This window comes from Telmatherina bonti (assembly GCF_933228915.1).
Source record: "Telmatherina bonti genome assembly, chromosome: 18".
In the NCBI taxonomy this organism is placed as follows: Eukaryota; Metazoa; Chordata; class Actinopteri; order Atheriniformes; family Telmatherinidae; genus Telmatherina; species Telmatherina bonti.
Window position 1 is genome coordinate 27,393,323 of NC_136616.1, and position 25,399 is coordinate 27,418,721.

The 25,399-nt window shown below is 39.8% G+C and overlaps 1 protein-coding gene across 1 annotated transcript; it reads right to left on the bottom strand.

Moving 5' to 3' along the window:
• On the bottom strand, positions 1-25,399 carry serpinh2 (serine (or cysteine) peptidase inhibitor, clade H, member 2; the record flags this gene model as incomplete). The annotated part of the gene is made up of 4 exons (XM_079257565.1): positions 1-306; positions 18,757-18,989; positions 19,522-19,614; positions 24,784-25,399. 4 exons carry the CDS (start codon positions 25,397-25,399, stop codon positions 1-3), a joined length of 1,248 nt encoding a protein of 415 aa, XP_079113691.1.

Consider the following 25,399-nt stretch of genomic DNA (forward strand, 5'->3'; position numbering starts at 1 on the left):
TTACAATTCATCATGAAAGGCCTCCCCCTCCATGTGCTCGAGAGCTCCAATAAGCAGCAAGGCTCCGGTTGTGTTGTCCCTAACACAGATAATGAAGGGGTGATCAGCGTAGAAAAGCTTTGGTTGCGCTATGTTCTCTTCCTCCAGTTTTGCTTCCTCTTTCCCAGCCTGAGTAGCCAGCTCCAGGGAAGCCCAATGGAGTACACCAGCAAGATGAAGCTTCCCTTTCCCCTTCTCTGACACCCCAGAAAAGTTGGCCACCTTCTGGTCCCAGGCATCGATCAAGCCCAGAGAGGATAGCTGTTTCTGAAATTGGAAAAAACAAAGAGTCATGGCTTTAGTTGGTTCTCTTGAATCCAGAGACTATTCAACTCCGAGATGACCAGTAAGTGTATGCAAACAAGCAGCTGCCAGGATGCTGATCAGTTATGCACTCCAAGAGACCAAACAACGAGTGAGAGGAGGAGAATATTTTAAAAATTCATGATGCTGTGACAGAAGTGAGGACATGCGCTGCCTCTCCTGAACCCCATCATAAGATTAGCTTAACACACGCTGCAAAACCAGCAAACAATTAACTTCTCTACCGGGGCTTCACTTTCTACTCGAACGTTTATTTACTTTGCATCTAAAAAAAAAAAAAATTGGAAACATTGGGGAGAGGCTGACAGTTGCCCTTGTTGTGAGCTGGCAGAACAAAGTAGGCGACAGGCAAAGAGGAGACGGAAGAAGGAAGCAGAGGATGAATAATTTAAGAGTGATGCCCCGTGACCTCACAGCCTCCTTTGTTTCGCCTCTGATATGAATTCCACAGAAAGTCGTCGCCATGACAGGTAGTTTATCCTCCCATGGCAGAGGGCCACTCACAGTGACAGGCTTCTCTGGGGGCCACATGAGAGCATGTGTGGGTGTGAATGCGTGGACTCGAATGGATGTTCAAAAGGCCACAGCTAGCAGCTGATGGGGAGATGGGTGGGTGAAAATATGATTTTTTTGCCATGGGTGGAGCTTACGCTGGCTGAAGTCTTCACTGGGACCATCTTTTACAGGCATATTACAATAAATCATTCAGATCAATTCTGTCTCAAGTGCTTCAGCTATCATTTTTTTAGAAATTTTAAAAAAAAAACAAAAAACAAAAAACACCTTAAAACCACATTTTAATTATAATATACAATATTTTGTACACAGAAAGAAAAATGTTTTTATTAAAAGGATAACATGATCTTTGACAGGTTTAAAAGTAAATTCCAAGGAGGAAAGACATCAGAAATCATCTTTGACAAACAGCTGTTACAGTTTTGTCAACGTGAAAAGGCTTTGAAGGCTTTTAGGACACATTCACATCAGCTTTTTTTCTAATCCTCGCCAGTTTGCTCATAAAGTCTGTGTCGTTTGGGGAAATGTAAATGCGACAAACAAATTCTGACTTGGACCAAAGAAGCGTATCTGGTCCGCCTGCAAACGCAGGTCCCGGCCCATTTCTAGCAAACCAAATAACAGAAGCGGACAACAAAAAAAAAGTCACTTCCTGCATCCTGCCTCATCTGTTGTTGCAGTGTATTTCTGCAGGATACTTGCACAAGACAAAATAAAAAAAAAAACATATCAGCGATTGTTTCGAGCTCCATGTTTAGCTCACAACGGAGTTTCCTTCTTCACGCAGGTCTTGTCCTCTTTTGCTAAATACTAGTGCAGCGCCACCTTTGGTAAGAATGGGGATATACTTTTCTAATAGTTTGGCTCGTTTGACCGAAATGAGGGATGAATGGGATCTTGGTCAACTGAGCCCAGTTGGACCAACTCTAACAGATAATCCTGATGTGAATGCACCCTTAATGTCCAGCCAATTAGTCTCAGGTGGAAAATATTTAATAGTTATTCATTCTGTCAAGAGTTTCTGTCCAAATAACTTCCTCTCAAGGTTAGACCCCCTCCAAAGAGAAGACATACCAAAAAACAAAACCCATGAGGTGAATTATAAGACTCTATGGGCCTCACTGAGCATCTTATTTAGGTTTATTTCCCCTACAATTAGAAAAAAAAACTGTTTGGAAAGGTTGCCAAGAAAAATGAAAATCTCTAAAAGGACACTGACTTGTGGCAGCGAATATCTAAACATGAAATAAGTGGATGCACACGCAGATCACAGAAAGCCCGTCTTCCTAAGGGACACACACATGCCACCTCCAGCTCTAATGCACTTCCATTGTCTTCATCCATTATTCCTCCACTCTTCCTTTCTTTCTTTCCACCCTCTACCACTACATCACTGTCTTCCTCTACGGCTCTGCCACTTTGCCTGGCATCCCCATTCCTCATCTGCCTAACATGCCTCAGCTTTATCCCATTCTGTTCCTAACTCAGTCTTCTTCCACCCAACCTCATTCTTCTCTGACAGCTCTTAGCTGCTGCGCAGTACTCTGGAAACTGTTGGTCCGCACTTCAAGCTTTTCATCCCTTGTCTAATGAGAAAATGGACCTAAGTTGCTGTATTCCTAAAGGTGCTTGAGACAAATATGTGACTGTGGAAAAGCTATTTCCAGCTTCCATCCTCATTCTTCGTTATTTACTTACTTGGCCTGCAGTGGTGCTTCAGGTGCTGTTCTAGCAACAAAAAAGGCCTAATTGTCATTTGAAGCTATGAAGTGTAAAACTTTAGGGAACCTGAGGCGGTGTGGTAGACAGGGGATGTAAGAGGAGCCCTGCAGAGGTGTGGCACTGCATTATACGGGGACAGAACCTCTGGGAGGTGCTCTTTGGCTGCCCTTTCTCACTGACGCATCGCATGAATCTTAGATGGAACAGCACTGGGAAGACTGCTGATGTCTTGCACACAGCATCCACAGGCATTGTCAGCTGGTGTGTGTGTGTGTGTGTGTGTGTGTGTGTGTGTGTGTGTGTGTGTTTTTTTAAAAAATATTTGTGTATGTGTGTGTGTGTGTGTAGTGTGCTGTGTAGTGGGCTTACTTGGCCTACAGCAGTGTGATGGCTAACCAGGCCTGAAGGACCATGGAACAAGCTGCAGGCACGCAAACTGAGCGTGTTTTTGAACATACCTGTGGGGGCTGTTAAGGGGACATGTTCTAGCAGTAATGACCCAACATGGCTCTCACTGTGAGGAGTTATTGCAGATTTTAAAAAGATAAGAAAGCTCCTATAATGGCAAAATAAAAAGGAAAGAATAGAAATAGATCAAAAAAAGGAAACTCCAGCAAAATACTGCTCTTTTTTAGGTTTTGCATGCAAACTATGTGATCTGAACTAGGAAAGGACTTGTGATGAACATATATGAGAGGCTACCACAGACAAATGGTGCACTTTGATTGTAAAAATCCAATGAGAAAGCAGGTAGACTAAAATACCCTGCTTGTTTGTGTGTAGTTAAAAATCCACTTGTTACCATTTCTTCAGATTTATTTTCTTGACTTGCCCTTTGTGAGTTTTTATATCTACAAACTGCAAATTGCAATTATTGTTTTTTGGAACTCCAGTGTTGGCAGTAAAAAAAATTCCCAAAGGTACAATTAAATATATTTGTTTCCATGTTAATCCTGCAAGAAACCAAACGTTCCGGTCCCTGTACAAAACAGAAATGGACATCCATCAAAGACAGAATCTCTTGCTAATTCTTGTGACAATTATTAGAGAAAAGATAAGCAAGGGAAAGTTTTACACTTGGAGGAGATCACAAACAAGCAAACAATGGAATTTAAGACTGGAAGCAAGATTCAGAGCAAAATTGGCAAAATTGAAGATAATTTCAGAAGCCAACCATTGCCAAATTTTCAACAACAATAATAAAGTGACTTGCCAGCTATTTCCTTTTACTAAACAAGTCCATCACTTTGTTTTAACTAAGATAAACACTAAGATCTGGTTTTAGTAAGTAACTGTTACCAATACATGATCATTAAGGTTATCATTTAGTTGAACTGGCATACTGGTTAGTTGGCTAAAAATCCATCCATCCATCCATCCATCCATCAGCTGACTGGCAAAAAAAGCAGGGTACATCAGTCCATCGCAGATACAACCAGTCCTGTTCACATTTACAGTGAGGGAGTATTGTGTATTGTGCTTTCAAAACTAGTTTAAGTCTATAAAATGAATACAATGATTTTTCATATCTATTGTACATATACTTCCTTATTGTAACCCCCCCCCCCCCCCCCCCATTTTTTTAAAACCAGCCTCATGCCTGTTTTCTATCCTACAAAGTACTGTGGAGGCATTTGTAAAGGCATTCCCAGACTATGCATTCATCTGTCAGACAATGACTTGACCCTCTTGACTTCTGTGTCGTACATGTGCATAACGACGGATGTTCCTAAGTGCTCACACAGCAACACTGTCATCATGAATGAACTTCCCAGATCTCAGCCTAAGGAAGAACTACTGTAGTCATACACTTAATACATGTATTATACATGACATCGACCGTTTCCAAAGAAAAAAAAAAGCTAAATTTCTACTGGTCAGAAATAAAAATGTGTGCTAATGCTGTTCAACACATATAACTGACAAAGGTACATATCATCCACTTATTCATCATTTGCTCAGCTTAAATGATTATTTTCATATATAATAAAACTTGAATTGCACTAGAGTAATAAAACATAACGCATAAATATTTTAAATATTTCTATTCAGCTGTAACCTTGGAGGATAAAACACAGTTGAATGCAGCTGGAGGCGAATATGAGAACATACAGATAAAACATGATGTAGTTTACAGTTTCTGATTGATACTAAGTAAACGTTTGTCATCTAATCTCTAAATATTTAGCTGCATGTCACAAGTATGTGGTTTTTTTTGTTTTTTTTTTACAAACATTCGTACATACAGTATGAAATGTGACACTTTGTAAAACTGTGTGGAAAAGGAAAGAATAAACCTCCCTTTTAAACTCTTTGGAGTCCAGGTTTAGATTGTTACATTGTTCCAGCTCTACAACAGTCATCCACACTAATTGTTCAATCAGTAGAACAAATCACAGCGTGATAAATGATTTTTCATTGATTAGTGCCTACAGCTTCATGGAGATTTGTCATCTTTAAGCCGCTATTACTACAGTAATTTATGGTAAATGTTTCAGTGCTGGGGAACTGCTTGACAATTTGACAGCTGACTTAATATCTACAGTCACACGATTCAAAGAAGGACAAAACATAAATTATACTGTGGATTGAAGAGGAGTCCAGTGTTCCAGGGTTGCTGTCAGAGAGTCTCTAAATAAAACTGATTGATTGTATCAAACCCTTCAGTAACAAATTAATCTAACGTAGATTTTGATGTTTTCACAGACATAGCCCTCTGCCAATTTTGTGTTTTTAAGATTTTATGGGCTTTGATATTGAATGTATGAATGACAAAGTGACACAGTGTGCGCGACAGCTGCTTCAGGCTCTGTAGGAGGCGAGAAGCCTGAGATGAACTCATAAGGAGGCTCTTGGAGTCAAGGAAAGATCCTTAACGGCTGTCATTTCTTGGGTGTCCAATCATTGCATCTAACCAAAGGACTGCTGCTATGTCAAGGACCCTTCAAAGGATTCAGTCCTTCATTCTGTGACATTTCAAGGATGCCTTTGTGTTTCTTCATGTAACATCCACAACCTCTTTTGCACCCATTCGAAATATTGCAGGCAGAAGAAAAATTGACCTTAGTGCAATGCATGTTTGTTGCAACTATAAAGTTGCCAGAAGTATTAAATTAAAGTAGGGTGGTATGCCAGTTCACAGAAAATCTTTTTTAAATATTACTTTTTAAGGAACTACCAGTTTAAATAGTCTAAACCTGTGCTTCTCAATTCTGGTCCACAAGTGCCACTGCCCTGCATATTTTAGATGTTTTCCTACTCCAACACACCTGATCAGATAAGTGAACCTCCTCATAAAGCCTGTTAATGAGTTATGCATTGCTAGCCAGTGTGTTAAAGAGGGGAAACATCTAAAACACGCTGGGTTGCGGTACTCGAGCAGGGGTGGGCAACTACACCACAACCACCTGACTTAAACCAATGGCGCAGAGTTTAATGTCAAGCTCTGCACCATTTTGCTAAATTAAGTCTGATGTGAGTCAAGTGTGTTGCAGCAGGGAAACAACCAACAGTTGCAGGACTGTGACCATCGAGGACCAGATTTGCCTACCCCTGTACTTGAGAATTGTAATTAAGAAACACAGGCCTGAACCATGTTTGGAATGTGGCACAGCAGGAAATTGTTTGAGGGGGAACTTTCTCATCAATGCACAACTAAACATACATGCACCATAGCACCTGTAGTGAAAATGGTTAAAAACTTTGAAATGGACCAAATTGGCGTCTATGCTAACAACTTAAGTTTGTCAATTTGCTAAACCACTTTAGCTGCAAAGAACCACCAACAATGTATGAAAGTAAGATGGGTAAAAACTGACAAATTACAGGACACTTGCATTGGACGAACCACATGTACAGGTGCATTCGCTAAAGGTGCTGTTCAGTGGTAACAAACACCATCCCAATAGATAAATTCAGATGGTTTTGTAAAAATCTCTGGAGATAGAAATATTTAGGGTTCTGATCGAAAAATTGATTTATTTTTTTGTACAATGTATATTCTAATTACAATGGGAATAGTTTGTAATTCATCTCTCAATCAGTAAAAAAAATGATTAACACCCATTCATGCGTGGAAAAAATATACTTTCAAAGAACATGAATTGGTGTAATTTTGAAGAATATCATAACATATATTCTGTTAATATCTACCCACACTACATGGAACGACCATTTGGCTCAGAAGAATTTGGCCGAAAGGATTATTCCTACAGAGGAAGTGTCCTTAATTTGACAGGTACCTATAGTTTGTAGAAGAAATCTTCCCGGGAAAAATACTTCAGCCTCATTAAATTTTACTATGGAAACAGATAGTTAATTTTATACAGTCAAACTGCTCTTACTCACATGTCAAATAATCATGCTAGATCAGATGTGCACTGTGTTGGATTGGATTGCAAAGCATGACCCCATAGTGTCACTTCTGGACCTTAAAGGTTTACCAGTGTATTAACATGGAAGAAGTCTCACAATGTGCAACTATGGCAACTTGACAAACTTTTTGAGTATATCTAAACTGTAAATGAGAAATGACTTTCAAATGTTTGAATAATTCATTCATAAGAAATTAATTAGTTTGTGCAGTTCTTTCATGTGTCTAGTTTTAACGAAAATCTGGGAGCAATGCTCAACTACCACCACAAGGTGGCAATAATGCAGCGATTTATTGCCAAACACCCTGAAACAACAACCGAAGAAGTCTTCACGGTTGTTGTTTCAAGTCTTCAAGGTTCCCAAGTTCAATCCCTGAGAGATACCATCCTCCATTTTTTGGATGCAACCCTTGTCCAACACACCTGAATCAAATAGCTTAACTCCCTCTTGTGCATGGCCAGCTCTGCAGTGGTCTGGTAATGAGATATTAATTTGATTCGAGTGTGTTGGACAAAGTTTGCATCTAAAAGTTTTAGGATGCTAGATCTAAAGGATTGAACCTGATCTAAGCTAACATCACAAAACAATTCCTTCCAAAGCTAAGTCTGTCTTGTCTGACTGAGTTCACCTGGCAAACTCAGTCAGACAAGACTAGCAATCATAATACACAAATATATATGGTCATCTAAGAGCAAAACATGCAGCATATTTTTAAAATTAGATTTACCCAATGATACAAGACGGCGGAACATGACAAATAAATATGTAAATAATTATTTATTTTACTTAGTTTCCTTTCCAAGTACCTAAAAGGTTATACTGGCCAACTAAGACTCTTTATATTTAACGTATGTATTCCATTCCATGCTACAATCATAACTATAGTAAGTAAACACTTATTTCTCACCAGTAACAACTGAAATTTATCTTTGAAGCCGTACTGTACATCAGTAGCAGATGACAAGGCAACAAAAACCTGTTACATTAGCAAAGGTCCAGTAATTTATCATTATCATTATTATTATTATCGTTATTATTATTATTATTATTATCGTTAATAATAATAATAATAATAATAATAATATTATTCATATATATTTGAAGCCGTACTGTACATCAGTAGCAGATGACAAGGCAACAAAAACCTGTTACATTAGCAAAGGTCCAGTAATTTATCATTATTATTATTATTATTATTATTATCGTTAATAATAATAATAATAATAATAATAATAATAATATTCATGAGCCAGCACCAAAAAAAGAAAGAACTGTTGCTACATCTGGTCTGTCCATGACTGGTGCAGAAGTAAAAGTGCCAGTATGCACCTTCAGAGCAGTGCTGCAAAACATGCATTTGATTTTTAAAAAAAACAACAAAAACATTAAATCGTGACAAAAATCATTTAGAAATCATTATGCAACAAATTCCTCTGCAAACAAACAAGTTCAGTTCTTCTACCTCATGCACCACACGTGGTATGTTTAAACATCTAATGTGCCGCCACACTGTGAAAACTGACTGACCCAGACTGGAACAAATTAGATCCAATCAATCAGGGCGCCTACATCAAGATTATAATCAGCCCAATCATGATAACAAACTAGGGATGAAAATTGCCTTACCTCCACCTCTCCTGCACAGCTCACACCTTGTGCTCCATCTGGTTTACCAGGAACACTCCGAAAATGATTCTCTTAAGATAATGCCACTTTAAACAAACACAGACATGTTCTGCTTAGTTCAATACTGCCCTTACTGATCTGCGTGGGTGGTTCATAGGGATGCTGTGGCATCATCACAGCTCCATTTCACGGACAAGTTTGATGTAAGCTTATATAAAATAAATAAACAAAAACCCCGGACTTTCACACCGCAAAAGACTTCAAAGCTTCTCCATCCCTTTATTGAGCATCATCAGCTTTACTCCTACTTGTTTATTTACAAAGGCTTTTACCTATTTTACATGCTCAATATGCTCCAAGTTTCTTTCATTCTTTTGCACACACACACACACACACCTCTTTTTATACCATATCACCATGAAAAAAGAAGCAAAAAGAAGTCCTGGCTTTCAACGAAATGTTTAACAAATGGCCATGAAATGCATCTGATTAATTCATATGATGCGGGGCTATGGAAGCCGTGTTAAAACAGCTGCCCCTCCACACTGTACACCACAGAGTGTGCTCTTGTAAATATTTGATGCCCTTTTGACCTCATTAGCTATGATTGAGTGAGCTCTCTGGTGCACACTCATCTGTCTTAGTCACCAACAGGAGATACGGCCAGAACCGAGCTCAAGCTTGGTCATTAGTGTGTATATGGGTGTGTGTGTGTGGCCTGGTCAGCAGAGGATCAGAAAAAGAGGGTCATTTATTAGTGACCTCTGGTTGTTTCTGGATGCAGACCCCGATGCAATGTGCCCTTTGGAGGAAAACATCACAAATTGGGAGAAAGTAAAAAAAGAAAAAAAAAAACAAAAAAGAAAAAAAAAAAAAAAGTTAAAATCCAGGGCTATTTTTAGATCTTTGTTAGCCTTTCTCCCTTGTCCCCAAGCAATTGATCTACACCCCCCCACACACACACACCGCACACACACACCTATCCAGCTCACTATCCTGCCGAATGTCACTTTTATTCAGGTCAGCAGAGCTGAAGTCCACTTGCTCAGAGATCGCATATTAGAAGCACATGTGAGACCTACGAAAAAGGATTTAGATCCCTGCAACTGATAGGACAGTAAAGACAGAGGTTAAGGGGGAAATGGGGGCATTGGATACGACAAATTCACTCAACATGACTCAAAGGAGCATGACTTGGTTTGTTCTCATTTGCCATGCACTCAGGACACAAGTGTTTGGGGCTTACACGCACACACTACTACGATCATCTGTTTGTCCAGATGTTGCCCTCTAATCTCAGGAGTCCATGGCCATCCCAGGCACTGATAGAGTGGTAAACAGTATTAACACACGGGGATGAGCAATTATTTGCCTGACCCAATTGGAAAAATGACCGTCAGAGAAGATGAGGCAGGCTGTCAGTGGCTAGAGGGGGCTGCACAGACAGACGAGATACGAGCGGGCCAGGGATTTGTTTCAGGGCTTTAGCGCTTTTTTTTTTAATAAAGATTCCCTAAACGTACTACTTCTTTTTGAGAGAGCAAACTGAGGGAGACAGCTTGTTATGAGTCAGACAATGAGGAGCCTAAAGAGTGATGTTCTTATCCATAATTTGGTTGCATAATGAGAGCGCTGCACGGCCACTTTTAGCTATTTACGTTAGTAAAAGTTTTTTTTTTTCTTTTTTTCTCTTTCTAGCCTGGAAAACTATCCTGCAGAACAAAAGAGGATTTGTGCAACAGCGTGATTTCTGCTCTTTCTCAGGCGGAGCCATGGCTGTGTCAAAAGGAGCCGTTTCAAGCTTTAGTACTAGATTACGGCCTCCTCCCCAGAGCATCCTGACAATGTTAATGTCAGAAGCTTGTTCTTCAGGGCATGGCTGGCAGAATAACATGGCAGCAAAGCTCGACAAAGATGTTTGTCATACTAGAAAGAGGGCAAAGTGGATTTCATTAGTCCATGATGATGTTACCACATACGTATGGAGAGGACATGGTAATACGTTCCAGTCAGAGTACCCAGCTCTGGGGGGAATGAGTTTTACTGGCATGTCCTCTATATCTGTCAGGTCCAACTAACTTCTTAATCTTTCTTTTCTGCTTACTATGACTTTCTTGCTCATCTACGATTCCACCAGCTACTGTTCAGCACCCCTCCGAGAGTGTCCAGGCACAACTTCACAAAAAGTTTAGAGGCCGAGCAGGTGAGGATGGATAAAAGAAAGGACGGTAAACTTTGGTGAAGATCCATCAATGCTTGGGAGGGTGTGGCTGCCCCAAACAGGACAGTTTTATCTCTGGGTCTATTCCAGGATTGTGTGTGTGTGTGTGTGTGTGTGTGTGTGGCGGGGGTCGATTTACTGGCTGATCTAAATTCTAACCTTCACCAGTGGTCAGGAGCAATGGATAGTGACCAGAAGAGATGAGATGAGTCTTTTCTCAACTGCAGCTGTGATCACCCAAGTTTGTTTGAGGTGGGTGGGCGTCTGGAAAGGATTGTTTCTGATGTCTGCCAGGAGAAGTGTCTTAAGACATGTCCTACTGGGAGCCTTCTGAACAAATCCAAGACTGAAGGGAGAGATGACTTGCTTCGAAATGCCTCGGTACCGTGTCTGGGGGATCTCTGCTTCTACTGATAGCAAATCAGTTGGAGCCTCCAACTCGATCTGTTGGTTTCCCTATTAAGTTATTATGAATTGGCTTTCATCATGTTTTTTTTTCCTGTCTGTAAAGCGTCTTGAGATGGCATTGCCGTGATTTGACGCTATATAAATCAAGTTGAATTGAATTGAACTAACACTTCCCAACTGGAGCTGAACATCAGTAAAACTAAAGAGATGGTGTTGACCATTTCCAGTAGTCAAAGGGAGTACAAATACCTGGGTGCCACCTTCAACAACCAACCGAGGTTCTCCCTTTCACACTGAGGGGATCCTGAGGAAGTGTCATCGGTGAATGTTCCTACTTAGGAAACTGAACTCCTTTTCTGCCAGTAATAACATCTTACTGACTTTCTACAACTCATTCATTCAACGTGTTTTAGCTTTCTCTAGATGCTGCTGGTATCACTCCATCACCTTTTATGATAGGAACCACTTGCACAATATTGTGAAAGTGTGTTCTAAGATTATTGTACTTCCTTCCCAACACCTGAACACTGTGCACCAGAAGCAAGCATGAGGCCTGGTTGGCCCCATTCTTGAGGACTTTACACACTCTCTTTCAAGCATTTGAGCTGCTGCCATCTGGTTGCAGGTTGCGGTGTCCAGCCTGAAAGACCCAGAGAAGGACAGCAACCTTTGTCCCAAAAGGCTGTTCTCCTCCTGAACTCTAAAGATACCAAAAACTTAGCATTCTGTATTATATTCCAATCATGTGGAATATCACATTGTCATTGAGCTTTGAGTCTCGTCATTCACAATATCTGCTGCTGATTGTGCTGCTCTTTTCCCTCTTAATTCCCCCATGATGATAGTTTAGTTTGATTCTACTTTACCTGGCACCAGAGGGGTGGCAGAAAATGAATGAAAAGATGGATGGTTGAAGTTATGTTAACATAAAAGAATGATTAGTTTCTTTTCAACTACCTTGCCTACAGGTTTAAGGAGACGCAAAGCTGCATTTTTATCTATGAGGCTTCTGAAGAGAACGCAGAAATCTGACTTCATCTGCCCACTCCAACAATGGCTGTCAGCCATCACGTCTACAAAAAGTCTCACAGCAATTAGTCATCTTCCGAGTTGAATTCAATTCTAAAGCAGAGAGGAACCCATCAACAGAAATAACTATCGGAGAGATGGATAGAGAAAATGATAGTAAAGAAAATTATGTGATTAAACAGAACGCAATGAATGCAATATCAGAACATATCACACTGTGGCTTGCTCTTATATGCACATCTACAACGTAAGTAAAGACTTAATCTGCAGTTTGCCTTATAGGAACAAAACTTTCTTCAAAATTCAAATTTTCTAAATAAACGCTCATATTTACCAAGTAAAAGTCTGTTTCAGGCACATATTTATTTAAATATTATTCAAACTCAAAGCTACATGTAGAAATGAGCGACTTAAAGAGAAAGACTAAAACATTTCTTCCAAATATACATCAGAAATGTCTTTAAGCAACTTTGTCTTTTGTTAAATGTTGACCTGATTAAAATGGCTTTAAAACTGGAGATTCAAAGTTTTAAGATGCCAAAGTTTAATGAAGTTCTCAACGTTTAAAAAGGCATTTCCTTTGCATGCTGGTTTAAAAAAAAAAAAACACTAGAAATTCCTATTAGGTAGTAATTCATGTGAATTACTAAAAAAAAAAAAAAAAAAAAAAAAAAACACTTAGCAGTTACCAATTTCACGTGCACTCTGCATGCTTTGCCAAAGATCCTTTAGAAAGAAAAGTATTTTCAATCTGCACCTGCTGCAGTTTTTCGAGAAACTGAGTAGAAAGCCCTAATTATAATCAGTCTAATAGGCATTTTAAAGACTGCAGCAGTTTGAAAGTATTTTAAGAGAAGAAAACGACAAATAAATTTAAACTGGAGCATGATTCACTCAGCAGGATATCCTCATTATTAGTAAGAAAGCCTTCACGCATCTTTAAGAACAAATGTTCTCTTGCACCTGCTGTAGAAACTGTTATTTTAAAAAAAAACAACACTCCTTTCCACCAGTCCAGCACTTGAAGCCCACAGTGTGCAGCCTGACACGTCCTCCTGGCTGGCCTGTATTAACCTTAAACTCCACACACAATCACATTAGCATCAGCTGCCACTAAGCTGCTGCTTGTCTACCTGATGCTCCTTCTGGTCTCTTTTTTTTTTGTCTAAGACCAACTACCTGCTGCCTCTGGAGGAAACAGGAGCAGAAAGCCAGACTACCAGCTGGGATGTGGCATAACCTTTGGGCTCCTGCAGAAGCAGGTCTGTGGGAGGGCTCCGGGACCCTACGGAGGGGTTACAGGTCATGGTCATCTTCTGGACCTTCGTAGCACTTTGGCATCAAGGCTTAAATTCACTGATGAAAGCTGTTAGATGCTATGTGTGCCACTTGAGGTCCACACAAGGTGGGAAGCAAGAACTTTTGAATTCAGCAAAGTCCGAATCTGTGCATTGATCTAAAAGGCTACTGCTGCTGTTACAAAGACCTGTAGAGGAGACAGTGGAGGCAGCAGACAGGAAACTAGACAAGGTACAGAGGTCAGAGTCAGTGTAGGATGCATGTGAGACAAAAAAAAAAGGAAGAAATAACAAGTAAGAAACAGAACAACATGGAGGCAGAAGAAAAAGACACAAGGACAGAGAGATGACCTGATCAAACTAAGTGAGGAGAGAGAAGCGTATTTGTTCACACATAAAAACACATATGTTGAGAAAAGGAACCAATCAGAACAGAAGCAGAGAATAAAGGAGATGCAGAAAAGCAAAGGAAGCTGGATGAAGGAGAAAAATCAGGACAACTGGATGAGACAAATGTCCAACGTGGGCTGAAACGTAAAGCAGAGTGGATACAAGGGGTGGATGAAACAGTAACAATACAATGGAAGCCGTACAGTATTCACTTCCTCTGACTTCTGCATGGTATTAAAAGTGTCAGCAGCCACGCCTCCCCTGTGCATACACACCAACACCTGATATTTGCAAGCAAAAATTGAAATAATTTCCGTCAATATGAGTGTTTCAGTATATATGTACAGAAGAATCCTAATGGTTTGGTCTATGATAACTGAAAAAGTACAATAAAACTAAAAGGAAGAAGAGAAATAATAAAAGCAAGGAGCAGAAGTCAATTTTACCTTCACTTTAGCAGAGTTTGAAGTGATCATGAAATCACAAACAACTTCAAAGCACCAGAAAAGGTTGAGCAAGAATAAATAAAGTAGTAATTCCTACATTTGCTTTATATATATATATATATATATATATATATATATATATATATATATATATCTATATATATATATCTATATATATATATATATATATATATACATATATATATATATATATATATATTTTTTTTTTTTTTTTTTTCTTTTTTTTTTTTTTTTTAACCTCATTTCAAATAGAATAAACCCAATATAAACCCAACTTAATTTCATTCTTTAATATACATTCATTTATGCATTTCAAGTCTGCAACACTAGCTGGGACAGGACAGCTTTAACCACACTGCCATTACATCTCACCGCACTTCTAGTGGTGAGGATACCAAGCAATGAAACATTTCAAGTGTTATTGTGTCCCTTTGTTGCAGTAAACACACTGTAAAGTGTGTGTTTTTTTGTTTTTACAACATTTTTCACTTAAAAGCTCTCCAGAATTTTGTCTCAAGATTTTTCCTGTTGGTTAAATGATCCAGATGGCAGGCAGGAGGCTCATACTCCTTCCCTCCTCCTCTTCAGCAGAATGTACTTTTACATAGTTGCATTGAAGAATGCATAGTCATCCAATAAAAAACATATTGTAAAGGAAGTATATGCTGCTCTAAACTTTCATTGTGCTGCCATAAAGCAAAGTTTTAAGTGGTGTTTGTGAATGTCACTGCACTGCAATCCTTGGAACACGTTAGCTGCATTAAAATGAGATTATATCAGCTACTGATAAATGATGCATCTTGATGCAGTGCAGTCCGAGGAACTTTCTGCTTTGCATGCACTGGAATTTAAGTATCCTTAAATCATTGTAGAATATGACTAATGATTAAAAAAGAAAAAATACCTTCCAATCTTAGAGAAATATTAAACATTTCAACAAATTTGTAGACAATCTAAGCATTAATTGCTCCTCAAAGCAACAATCTTTTTTTTCCAAAGCGTTTATTTATCAGGGACCATGTGTAAAAAACATTAACAAAAGATGCCTTATTTAGCCTTAACTCGTTTCCACCTTCCATCTTGGTATGTTACACATCTACATCAGTGATAAATCACCTCTTATGTCACATGTTTGAAATTGCATCATTATTTATAAATTTTATTATTGATAATTGACCCTACATTGCTACCATCCAAACTTTGTATTGCCTGAAGTGTATGTTGATTCGTGTATGTAAAGTGCCCCGTGACAACATTGTTGTTAAGTGGCGCTATATAAATAAAGCTGAATTGAACTGAATCGTATCACAGGTTGCTAAGCAAATGTGATTTTCAATGAATAAAATAAAGTTAATAAGACAAAAAATGAAATATCTGGTGTTGCTTTTTTCTGCATTTTTCCATGTGGTGCCAGCTGTTTCTGATTTAGGACTGTAAATGCTGGTTAACTGAAAGAAAATACAGTCACTGCCAGAAAGAGCCACATGTAATGAAATAGCTTAATTTTTTCCCCAAATACAAAAGAAAAAAGAGAAAAAAGAAATATGACAAGTATAGTTGTATTAATGAAGGCTGCATTCCAATTAGAGGAAGCTTGGATTATGTGCACGTTCTACAACTAACCAGCATTAAAAAAGTGCAGAAGTAGAACGATGTTAGAACGCCCATGTTAATGCACCTGAAATTACGCAATATACCAAAGTATTTGTTTTCATATCAAAGTCATATCATCATCATCATCATCATCATCATCATCACTGGAGGCACTTTGAACCAGACTGATCCATATACGATCATAAACACCACAGATCTCAATGCTGTCTTCCATGTAAATATAAAAACTGAGAAGCTTGTTAAAAACACCAAAACCAAACAGTTAGTAGGAACCAATGAGAATTAATTCATTAAATAGTTTTAAAGAGTGTCATTTGTTCATGAAAAAAAGATTTATACTGTAGCAGAGTGATGAATGTTAGAGCAGCATTTCTAGTTTGTGTTTGATGGAGAAAGAAAACAGAACAGAAGTGAGAAATGATGGATCAGATGAAAACTGTGTCCAGACAAAGTGGAGAAACAGCGTCTCTGTCTGCTCTTCTCTTCTGGACATTTTATTTTAACCAGTTTCAACAACAGACTGAATGGAGATTTTTCTTTTTTTTCCCTCTCTATTATGATTCAGTCAGGTTCAGAATTATTGGACTTTCGAATCAAACAGCTGCATCAGTATAACGTATCAACAATCGTAAAAGCTAAATATGTGAACACTCTTGACAAGTTATTTAATTCTGTATATTGTCCATCAACAGCAACACAGAAGTCCTTCATTTTCACCCAAAATTGGCAAATTGTCAGCGTACAACCAATCACAAATAGGCTAATAAAGACAATCAGACAAGTACTGACTCACTGTTAATGTTGATGATTGATGGTTAAAAATAATGTTTTCATTTTCAATAGGATGATTTAGTTTGGAAGACATAAAATAACTCAATTTAAGATTTGAGATTTGCCCTTTTAACCACTGAAAATAACTAGTTAACAGGTTGTTCTCTTGCTGGAAACGTCAACAAACTTTATGAAAGTAAAGACTGGATTTTGATGTGAGAATTAATATCGGCTTTTCTTTAATTGAATTTTTTTCTTTTACGCTGTGTCCAAATATCCACCCTATTTCCTACATACGACCCTATATAGTGGTCACGCCAAATGTCCACAGAGAAAAAAGTAGTGCACTCAGAATTACCCACAAGGCATCTTGTAAAGGAGTGAGCATCAATGGTCACTAGACAGGTTAGTAAAGTGGGCAGGAGCTCAAAGTGGCGCAACTGACATAACGTCAAAGCAGGTTAAAAATAAACTATAGATCATTCATTTTATATCCTTATTTGATGACTAATTAACCAACAAAGAATGAAATACAAAATAAGATAAAATATTTTCATGAGCTTGGATTTGGTATGGAGTGACGCATGGTGGTTGCTGTGGAGACAGCTGGTAGTCACGTGATCCGCAAAGAGAAGCAAATATCCAACAGAATGAGCACTCTTTATATATATAGTGTAGCCCTGTGCAGTAAATGAGTGGTAAGGGAGTTGTGTGGACATTTGGACACAGCCACAGCTTCTCTGCGCCTCCTCTCTGTTTCCTCTCCTCATTTCAGACAAGTAGCTGCACAGTGGTTTAAAGTATCTGACTGGTTCAGTCAAGAGGGTCTTGGTAGCAGCCTGGAGAATGAGGCAGGGCTGGATATTGGGCGGGATTGGACGTCCTCAACATTTTGATTGGATTAACCCTAACTCTAACCCTAACCATAAACATGCCCATTGGACATCCAACCACACCCATTTGACATCCAACTCCGCCCATTTGACATACAACCATCCCCATTGGACGTCCAACCCCGCCCAATATCCAGCCCTGCCCCATTCTCCAGGCTGCAGCCGGGGGTTATTGGTTCAGTCTGGTGTCACTTAAGAAAACAAACAAATGTGGTGCAGGTTAATGTGTTTCATGGATCGGGTCAGGAATCTAAGGTTCTGTGCTGACTATTTAGACTATTGAATTACTCAGGAACAGGGACCACAGAAGTGCTGCCAGTCATGTCTGCCCACTGGGAAAATGTCCAGTGTGTTCCACGGCCAGTCCATCCCTAGTCATCATCATATCACATATTTTTCCACTGTATCATTGTAGATATCCACTCATTCTGTTGGTCTAACCGCAAATGCCAAGACAAGGACCAAAGCTTATACATCTGGATGTCACCTTAGATAGCAAACACACAAATGAAGTTAAATCAAAATGGCTTTCACATGAGTCTCATTTGGACGGGATGTAAAACTTCACACTTTGAGGATTTTTCAGAGCTAAAAAAATAAAAATGTTCATCCTGTTTGCAGTAGCATGCATCCCAGGAGGGGAAGGCAGAAGTGCCGACAAAACAAATCAAGAAAATGTCTTTAAGACGTGACTCTCAAATGAAACAAGGTGTCACAGTGACTCTTATCCTCCTTCTCAGAGGTAAAAATCTGCCCAATCTTCTACCAGCAGTTCGAAGGAATTCAAAGCTGTCAGAATCAGAAACCGCGTTTCCTGCCAGCTTGAGTTTTGTATATTTGGACAGGACGTTTCTAGTTAATGAACATTTGGTAAGATATTAAATGTAAACAGGCCAGATTATAGCCTAAGGCTAATTTCCATCTATTATCTCAAAAATATGCCACATATTTGAGAGAGTATAAAGTTGGCCATTTAAATCTACTATGCATGTCTTTTTGTTTCTTAAAGCTAAAACACACCAGTTATTCTGAACTCTCCTAAACACAGCATTTTCTCAACTAACCTGCAGACTGAGCGTGCTGGTGATGTTCGCCTTGGGCATTGAGATGGCCACACTGGTAACACTGGTCTTCTCCAGCCACTTTGACAGCAGCTCCGGGGTCAGCAGCTTGTCTAACCTAGCCAGGCTTTCAACATGAAAGGGCAGCAGGAGCACCAGGCTGGCCTTGCCTCCCCACAGAGGTGCCTCCAGAACTTGTACCATGTTGTCAGTGTCTTCATGGAAACGGTACAAACCTGTAGGAAGAGACAGCAGGAGGGGGGCCGGCACAGAGTTCAGGAAAGATCAGAGAGTCGAGGAGAGCTGCATTTTACTTTCTTAATGTCTGATTACAGCAGCTCTCTTGTTCCAAGCTGGTTCACACTCATTTCTTTTCCACAACCATTCAGTACCACTTGAATTGTCACCCCCCAAATCATGCGGAAAACAAGTCTCAGACATTAACGCAAGGCAACCTGCAACAAACTTTCTCCTGCAGTGAAAAAGACGCTATAAATAACATTAAAAAGAAAACAATGGATTTGTCCAAAATCTTTTACTGCTTTCACTGCAGATATCTGTTCTGCTTTGTTGTTTCAATGCATAATATATATATATATATATATATATATATATGTATCCAAAGCCTGCTAAATAAATCATAAGCTACAGTAATAAACAGGAATAAATAGGAGGGAAGCAGATGTTCAGAATTCATTTTGCTGTATCTGTTTACTGGCAGGAGAGCAATAGAGATAGACTACAGGGGGTTGTTTGTTTGCTTTTTACCTGCTCTGTGCATCATCACCACTTTGGTGTATTTGGTCCCCAAGAAGACGCGTCGATCCTTGGTCTCCGCACTGAACTCTCTCTCCCACAGTCCTGAACGCACAAAGACATATTTAATACAGACCAAAACAACCAACAAATCAAAGGGGGGGGGGGGGGGGGGGGGGGGGGAGCAGAAAAAGTGAGCACAGCCGTGAATACAAACGGGCCACGTTCAGTGACCCTACCTTACACCGAGCAGGGATCATGGATTATGTACGTCCCATTAAAAAACAAAAACTCTTCCCCAAGCTGCTGAAGTGAAGCACTTCAGCGAGATGGTTATAAAGTACTGAAGGTCGCCGTGTACCGTTCACTGTTCGACACGTCCCACTTGGCCCTGCTAACCCCCTGACAGCTGTCAATTTAAAGGGGGCTGAAAGCAGTGGAATTACTGTTGTAATAACCTCACAACACCTTCTCAAAGCTGCCGGTCCCTTCAATAAAGCAGGGGGGGGGGCGCGTTGGATGGAGCACGAAGGTCGACAGATTATGACTCGCGCCCATTTCGCTCTCTGTGAACGACATCTAAGGTATAACTAATGATGATCGCCATGATTGATTAATCGTTTGGGAAAATGACAGCACTCAACAATACAAAAGGAGCGGCGCGGCCACAAAATAATGATTACATACCTCGACTGCCGACGTGAAAGTTTAAAGATTTCTTATCACCCACGCTCAGTGAAAAGATCATCAACATCATCCTTTCTTCTGACTGCTGATTATTGATCTGATCTGAAGACAGAAAGTACCCACCCCATTCCCAGAGCACATTGTGACATCTACAAATTGTGCTACATTCATGGGACAGATAAGACTATAAATTCTACACCACTTAGAAGTGGCTGTCGACGAAGAAAGAAAGAAATGTCTCTCACATCATAAGTCATGACAGCAGATGTCTCAGCGTGATAAAGAAAGTAAAAACTGTCCACAGTGCTGGCATCTGCTGGGGTCCGCTTCTCCAAAAACGACTTCCAGTGATGCATTTACATGTTCCAATAAAAATTGGACATTTACAGCACAAAAGGCTAATTCAAAGTTTTAAAAGCTCTAACAAACTTAATGGATCGTTTGTGGTCCGACCAGCTTTCTTCTTCAACAGTCTGATGTCTTTTTATTTTTCAGAAGAAACTCTCTTTGGCTTCTTGAAGGATAAATAAAAGTTCTTTCACCTGCTGGAGGCAGTTTTTTTCTTTTTTTTTTTTTTAAAGGCCCAACGCTTTACTTTTGTCTTCCACTTGTTAATTTTGTCCGTTTTTGTTGTTTTGTTTTTTTCAGAACAAGCTACCCACTGCGGCAAGTTTGGAAATCACATTGTTAATTCAAAAATACTATTTTACGACTGCCAGCATGCGCCACCTTTCACATTTTTAATAGATACAACAAAGAAATGACAATTCGTTATGTGTCTTTGTGAAGGCTGCAAGTAATAAACTGCCTCAAGATACTTTTTTAAATTGGTTCCTGTTAATATGTGATGTGTAGCTGGCTCATCTTGCGTCAGATGTCTTTTTTCCAAAAAGCTTGGATGATTCCAGGGTCAGTGTTAAGTGGCTTAAACAAAAAAAAGTAAACTCCTCTGAAAAAGTTAAGGTATAAAGATGGGACTGAAAATGAGGAAATAAAACCTTTAGATCTTCTGAGAAGCTGTAGAGTTGTTGCTCAAGATGATGTAAAAAAAAAAAAATGTGGCTGCTTTGGAGCAAAGTATGGGAAAATAATGGGTGTCTGCAGAGTTTTGCATGGTACTGTAAATGTACTGCCAACACGAGCACAAGCACAATAATCGTATAGGGACTGCAACGTCTTCTGCAGTCCTCCAGCTGCCTTAGAGGCTGGAAAGTCAGGCTGGGGATGATGTTAGACTTTACAGGAGCGACCCAGCATAAAGTTCTCCCTGTCCAGATTAGCTGTTGTGTGTTTGCTGGGTCAGATACCATCATGTCTGTGATACGATTTGACGTGCAGAGTAGATTATTTATAAAAAAAAAACTAAAAAAAAAACATATCATTTGAATCCATGGGCAGTGGAAACCTCAAGCCACTTTGACCTTCTGTTGGTGTTTCAGGAAAGAAGCACCAGCCTCATTAAGACTATGCACACATGGATGTAATTTTATGGAAAGTGGGTAGATAAATCAGTCAGGACTTAAACACTGAGCCAAGTATGCGAGGTAAAAAACACGGTTGGACATTAAAATGACAAAACCTTCGTCTTCTACGTTTTTAAAAAGTCATGTAGAAAATCTATCTGCAGTTTCTTTTATTTGTTAAACTGATAATTAAGTTTCACATAAATAACTTTACTCTTGATGCAATAAATGACCAGCAGTTAATCGATTGATACATAGAAATAACCATTTTCTGCACCCCAGCCAATCACAAATCATATCAAAACATGTTCACACCCTGCTTCCTCTGATCCCATTTCTGGAAGAAACACCATCCCACAGGAACTCTGAAGCAGCGTACTGAAGGTTACCTGAAGTGGCAACTGCGTCGCTAAAATCATGTCATCGTTTTGATCAGAGTTTTTGCGCAGCGACGTTGCAAATCTGCGATTGCAGTCTGTAGAAATGATCAAGTCCGCTACGGGTTTGCAACGCTAGAACACAAAAACAGTTGCATGGCTCAGAAAGCCAAAGCTCTCACACTTCCCAGTTATATGCTTTTGTCCTGATTCGATTCCGATTTTTTTGGATGCTGATTCGGTTTAAATTGCGATTCTTACAATTCTCCGATATTGCTGTTTTTCGTAGATTAAAACCAAAAAAAAAATGGACAAAACTTTTTTTTTGCTCGTCATTTTTCTTAATTTCAATTAGAAAAAAACAACACAGTAGCCAGACCATCATTCTGCTTCTATGATGCCCAAGAAGACACGCAAAAAGATCAATAAAAATTATATAAATGTCAAAAATTTGAAAAATTGCGAAGCAAAAAGTCCCGATATTCAATTTTCCGATTGGATTTTCCCACCCCTACTTCCCAGTCACTATAAAACTTTAAAGCAAAATGTGGAGAGGGATCGATGGGGCTGACTGGCTCCATCTCTTCCCCTCATCAACTTTTGATTCCCAGCAATAGAGGGACTTCAGAAGCTATTACTGGAGGTTAAATATGCAGGGACATGTTCCCCATGTTGCTGCAGTTCTCTGTTGGTCCTTCCTCCTGCTGTCCTTCTCACAATATTATTTTCTTCCTCTGTCGCCACTGTTTCTCTAAAACAAAACAAAGCCTGAATTAATTAACCAGTGTGGACTGGAAATCCCAAAGCAGGCCTTTCCACTAAGTCTGTCAATCTCTTCCAGCCTCTCAGCAGGCCATTCTCTCTTTCTTTACTTCTCTCAGTTCTCGCTCTTTACTTTCTCCCCGTCTCTTTTACCCCAGTTTCATTTATCCTCTTCCCATCCAGACATAGCTCCCTCTTCTGCTCTCTCTTCCCTCCTCTTGCCATTTTCTTTGCTTTTAGTGTGTCTTCACGACAAACATGCTCCAATACTAATTGGCCCTGACCTTCCCTTTCTTTAAAAGTTGTGTACAGCCCAGAGAAGGAGGGATGGCAAAAAGCTTTTTTTGCCTTTTATTCCCCCGCTAAATTCCCCTTTTCAATAATTGACTAAAGAGTACAAGAATGTAACAAACAAAAAAAACGGGCAGTCCGTACAGATACCGGTTTAGTGCCAAAGAAATTCTGGCAATGTATCAGGAAACAATCTACTATCACATTTTTATGTTACTTTAGTGAGTCCAAAATTTAAAGCAAATAAAAAAAGTTATAACAAAACCAGAAGAGAAGAAAAAGCAAACAATCGACCACCTCTAAATTTTGTATGAAAACCGAAGAAATCCAATTTCCAATAACCTAATTTGCGTACTTCAATTTTTTGAACAATCTAATTTTTATATTTCCTCCACGAAATTAATGAACGAACCAATGAGGGTCGCTTCACAGAGAAACTAATTTCATAATGGAGTCGAAAACATCAAACAAGGAAAATTAATTAAGTTGCTTATCACTGCATTGTCTGTCAGAGAATGTTATTTTTGGAGGGCTGTCTCTCTGTTTTCACCCTGTTTTTCACTTCAGCTCCGTTGCCTTTTTTCCTTTTTCTTTTGAGCCTAATAAAACAAATACCTGCAGGGGGAAACAGAAGGAACAGAGGCCGATCGACGCCGATAAGGATGTGAATGGGAGACATGTGGGAAGAGGAGACAACGGAGGTAGATAAGATGCGTGATAAACAATGACAAAAACAAAAAAAAAAAAAAAGGGAGACAAACGGCACAGAAAGAACAAGCGAAACAGAAGGATCATTTTAACGCGTACTAATCCTTTGTGGAGACTGCAAACAGGAATAAGATTCTACGTCAGCAGTCACATAAACGTTACCTGCACTCTGGGATGGAGAAAGATGACAGATTAAATTCCTCAAAAGTTACCACAAATACAAATTTGGGTTTTTTTTTGCCTCATGGTAAACTTAAATCTAACATCCCCCAAAAATGAACATTTCACCTTCAATTACATATTTATGCTTCTACAATAAACATTGGCTACGGATAATGTGGCTATGTTTCAGGGATGCAACCATTAAATCACAGATGGAGCTTCTGACTGCATTTGCAGCAAAACATTTGACTACTTTCCACGACTGCAGGCTGCCACAAAGAACAGAACTGAGCCAAGCTGTGCCACGGCAGCCATGGAGCGCTCCAAGCACAGATGTTAGGCATGACACCGAGGGAGTAAGTCTGGACACTTGTTACTCAATTATTTAAGATGACACATCACCCCCCAATGGAAGATGAATAAGCTCTCAGTGATAGACCCCAGAATCATCCTTTATCCACTGTGTCCACCAGCTGGAGTCCGACACATTCATGCACACAGACATGCACTCTGCACACAGGTGGCTGTGCTGGCACACAACCTCAAGTGGGTATAGTGCTGTCTGAACACTAAAAATGGTGCATGTGCATGCCAGATTCACATTCTAGTGTCTCTTGTCCAAAAGGGGAAAACAAATCCAATATGGACAGATTGGATAATTCCAACTGACTTCACTCAGTTCAGAGTAGCGGATGTGTTGCATGTCTGCAACCTAACAGTTGTGTTACTGGAAGCGCACCATATTGGCATATTTACATTGTAGAGTTGTTTTATGCTGGGTCACTTGGATCATTTTGGACTTTTATAATAGAATTAATACAAACCTTTAAAGTGCAGGGCATTTCCCAGGATAAGGGCTCCAGCTTTAGCCTTGATTTCTGCCTCCAACGGAGCACCTTCCAGCCCACGGAGGCCAGCCTTAGCCCAGTCACGGATCTGCTTCAGGTCAGCCTTTGAGTCTCCTTTTCCCAATGTCTGGTGCAGAAGCCCAAACCTGGTCTTGCTTTTCTTTTCAAAGGCCTGGCTGATTGCAGGAGTCTGCTTCGTGAACACTGCTGAAGATGCGTGCAGCTGAAAGCTGGTCCCGTTAGCCTCTGTGATGCTCTTCAGCAACCCAGACACAAGCTCCCCGACTTCTCCAGTCGCCTTGGAGGGGGATGAAGATGTAAGGAGCTCCTGGATCTGGGTGGCAGTTTTACCTACTGAGCCTTCACCCAGTGCTCCAAGAGAGGAAGCCAAGAGAAGAGGGGAGAAGAGAGTGTTTACTGAGCTCGAACCAGAGCGGATGGCCTTGTATAAGCGCAGACCCAGGCCCCAGCTGGGGTCACCCAGAGGAGGAGGCGAGGAGCTGGCTGGTGCAGTGGGGCTGTTAGCGTTGATGCCTTGCAGCAGGAGAACTTGCAGAGAAATCAGAAGACAGGAAAACAGTCTGGGCAGCAT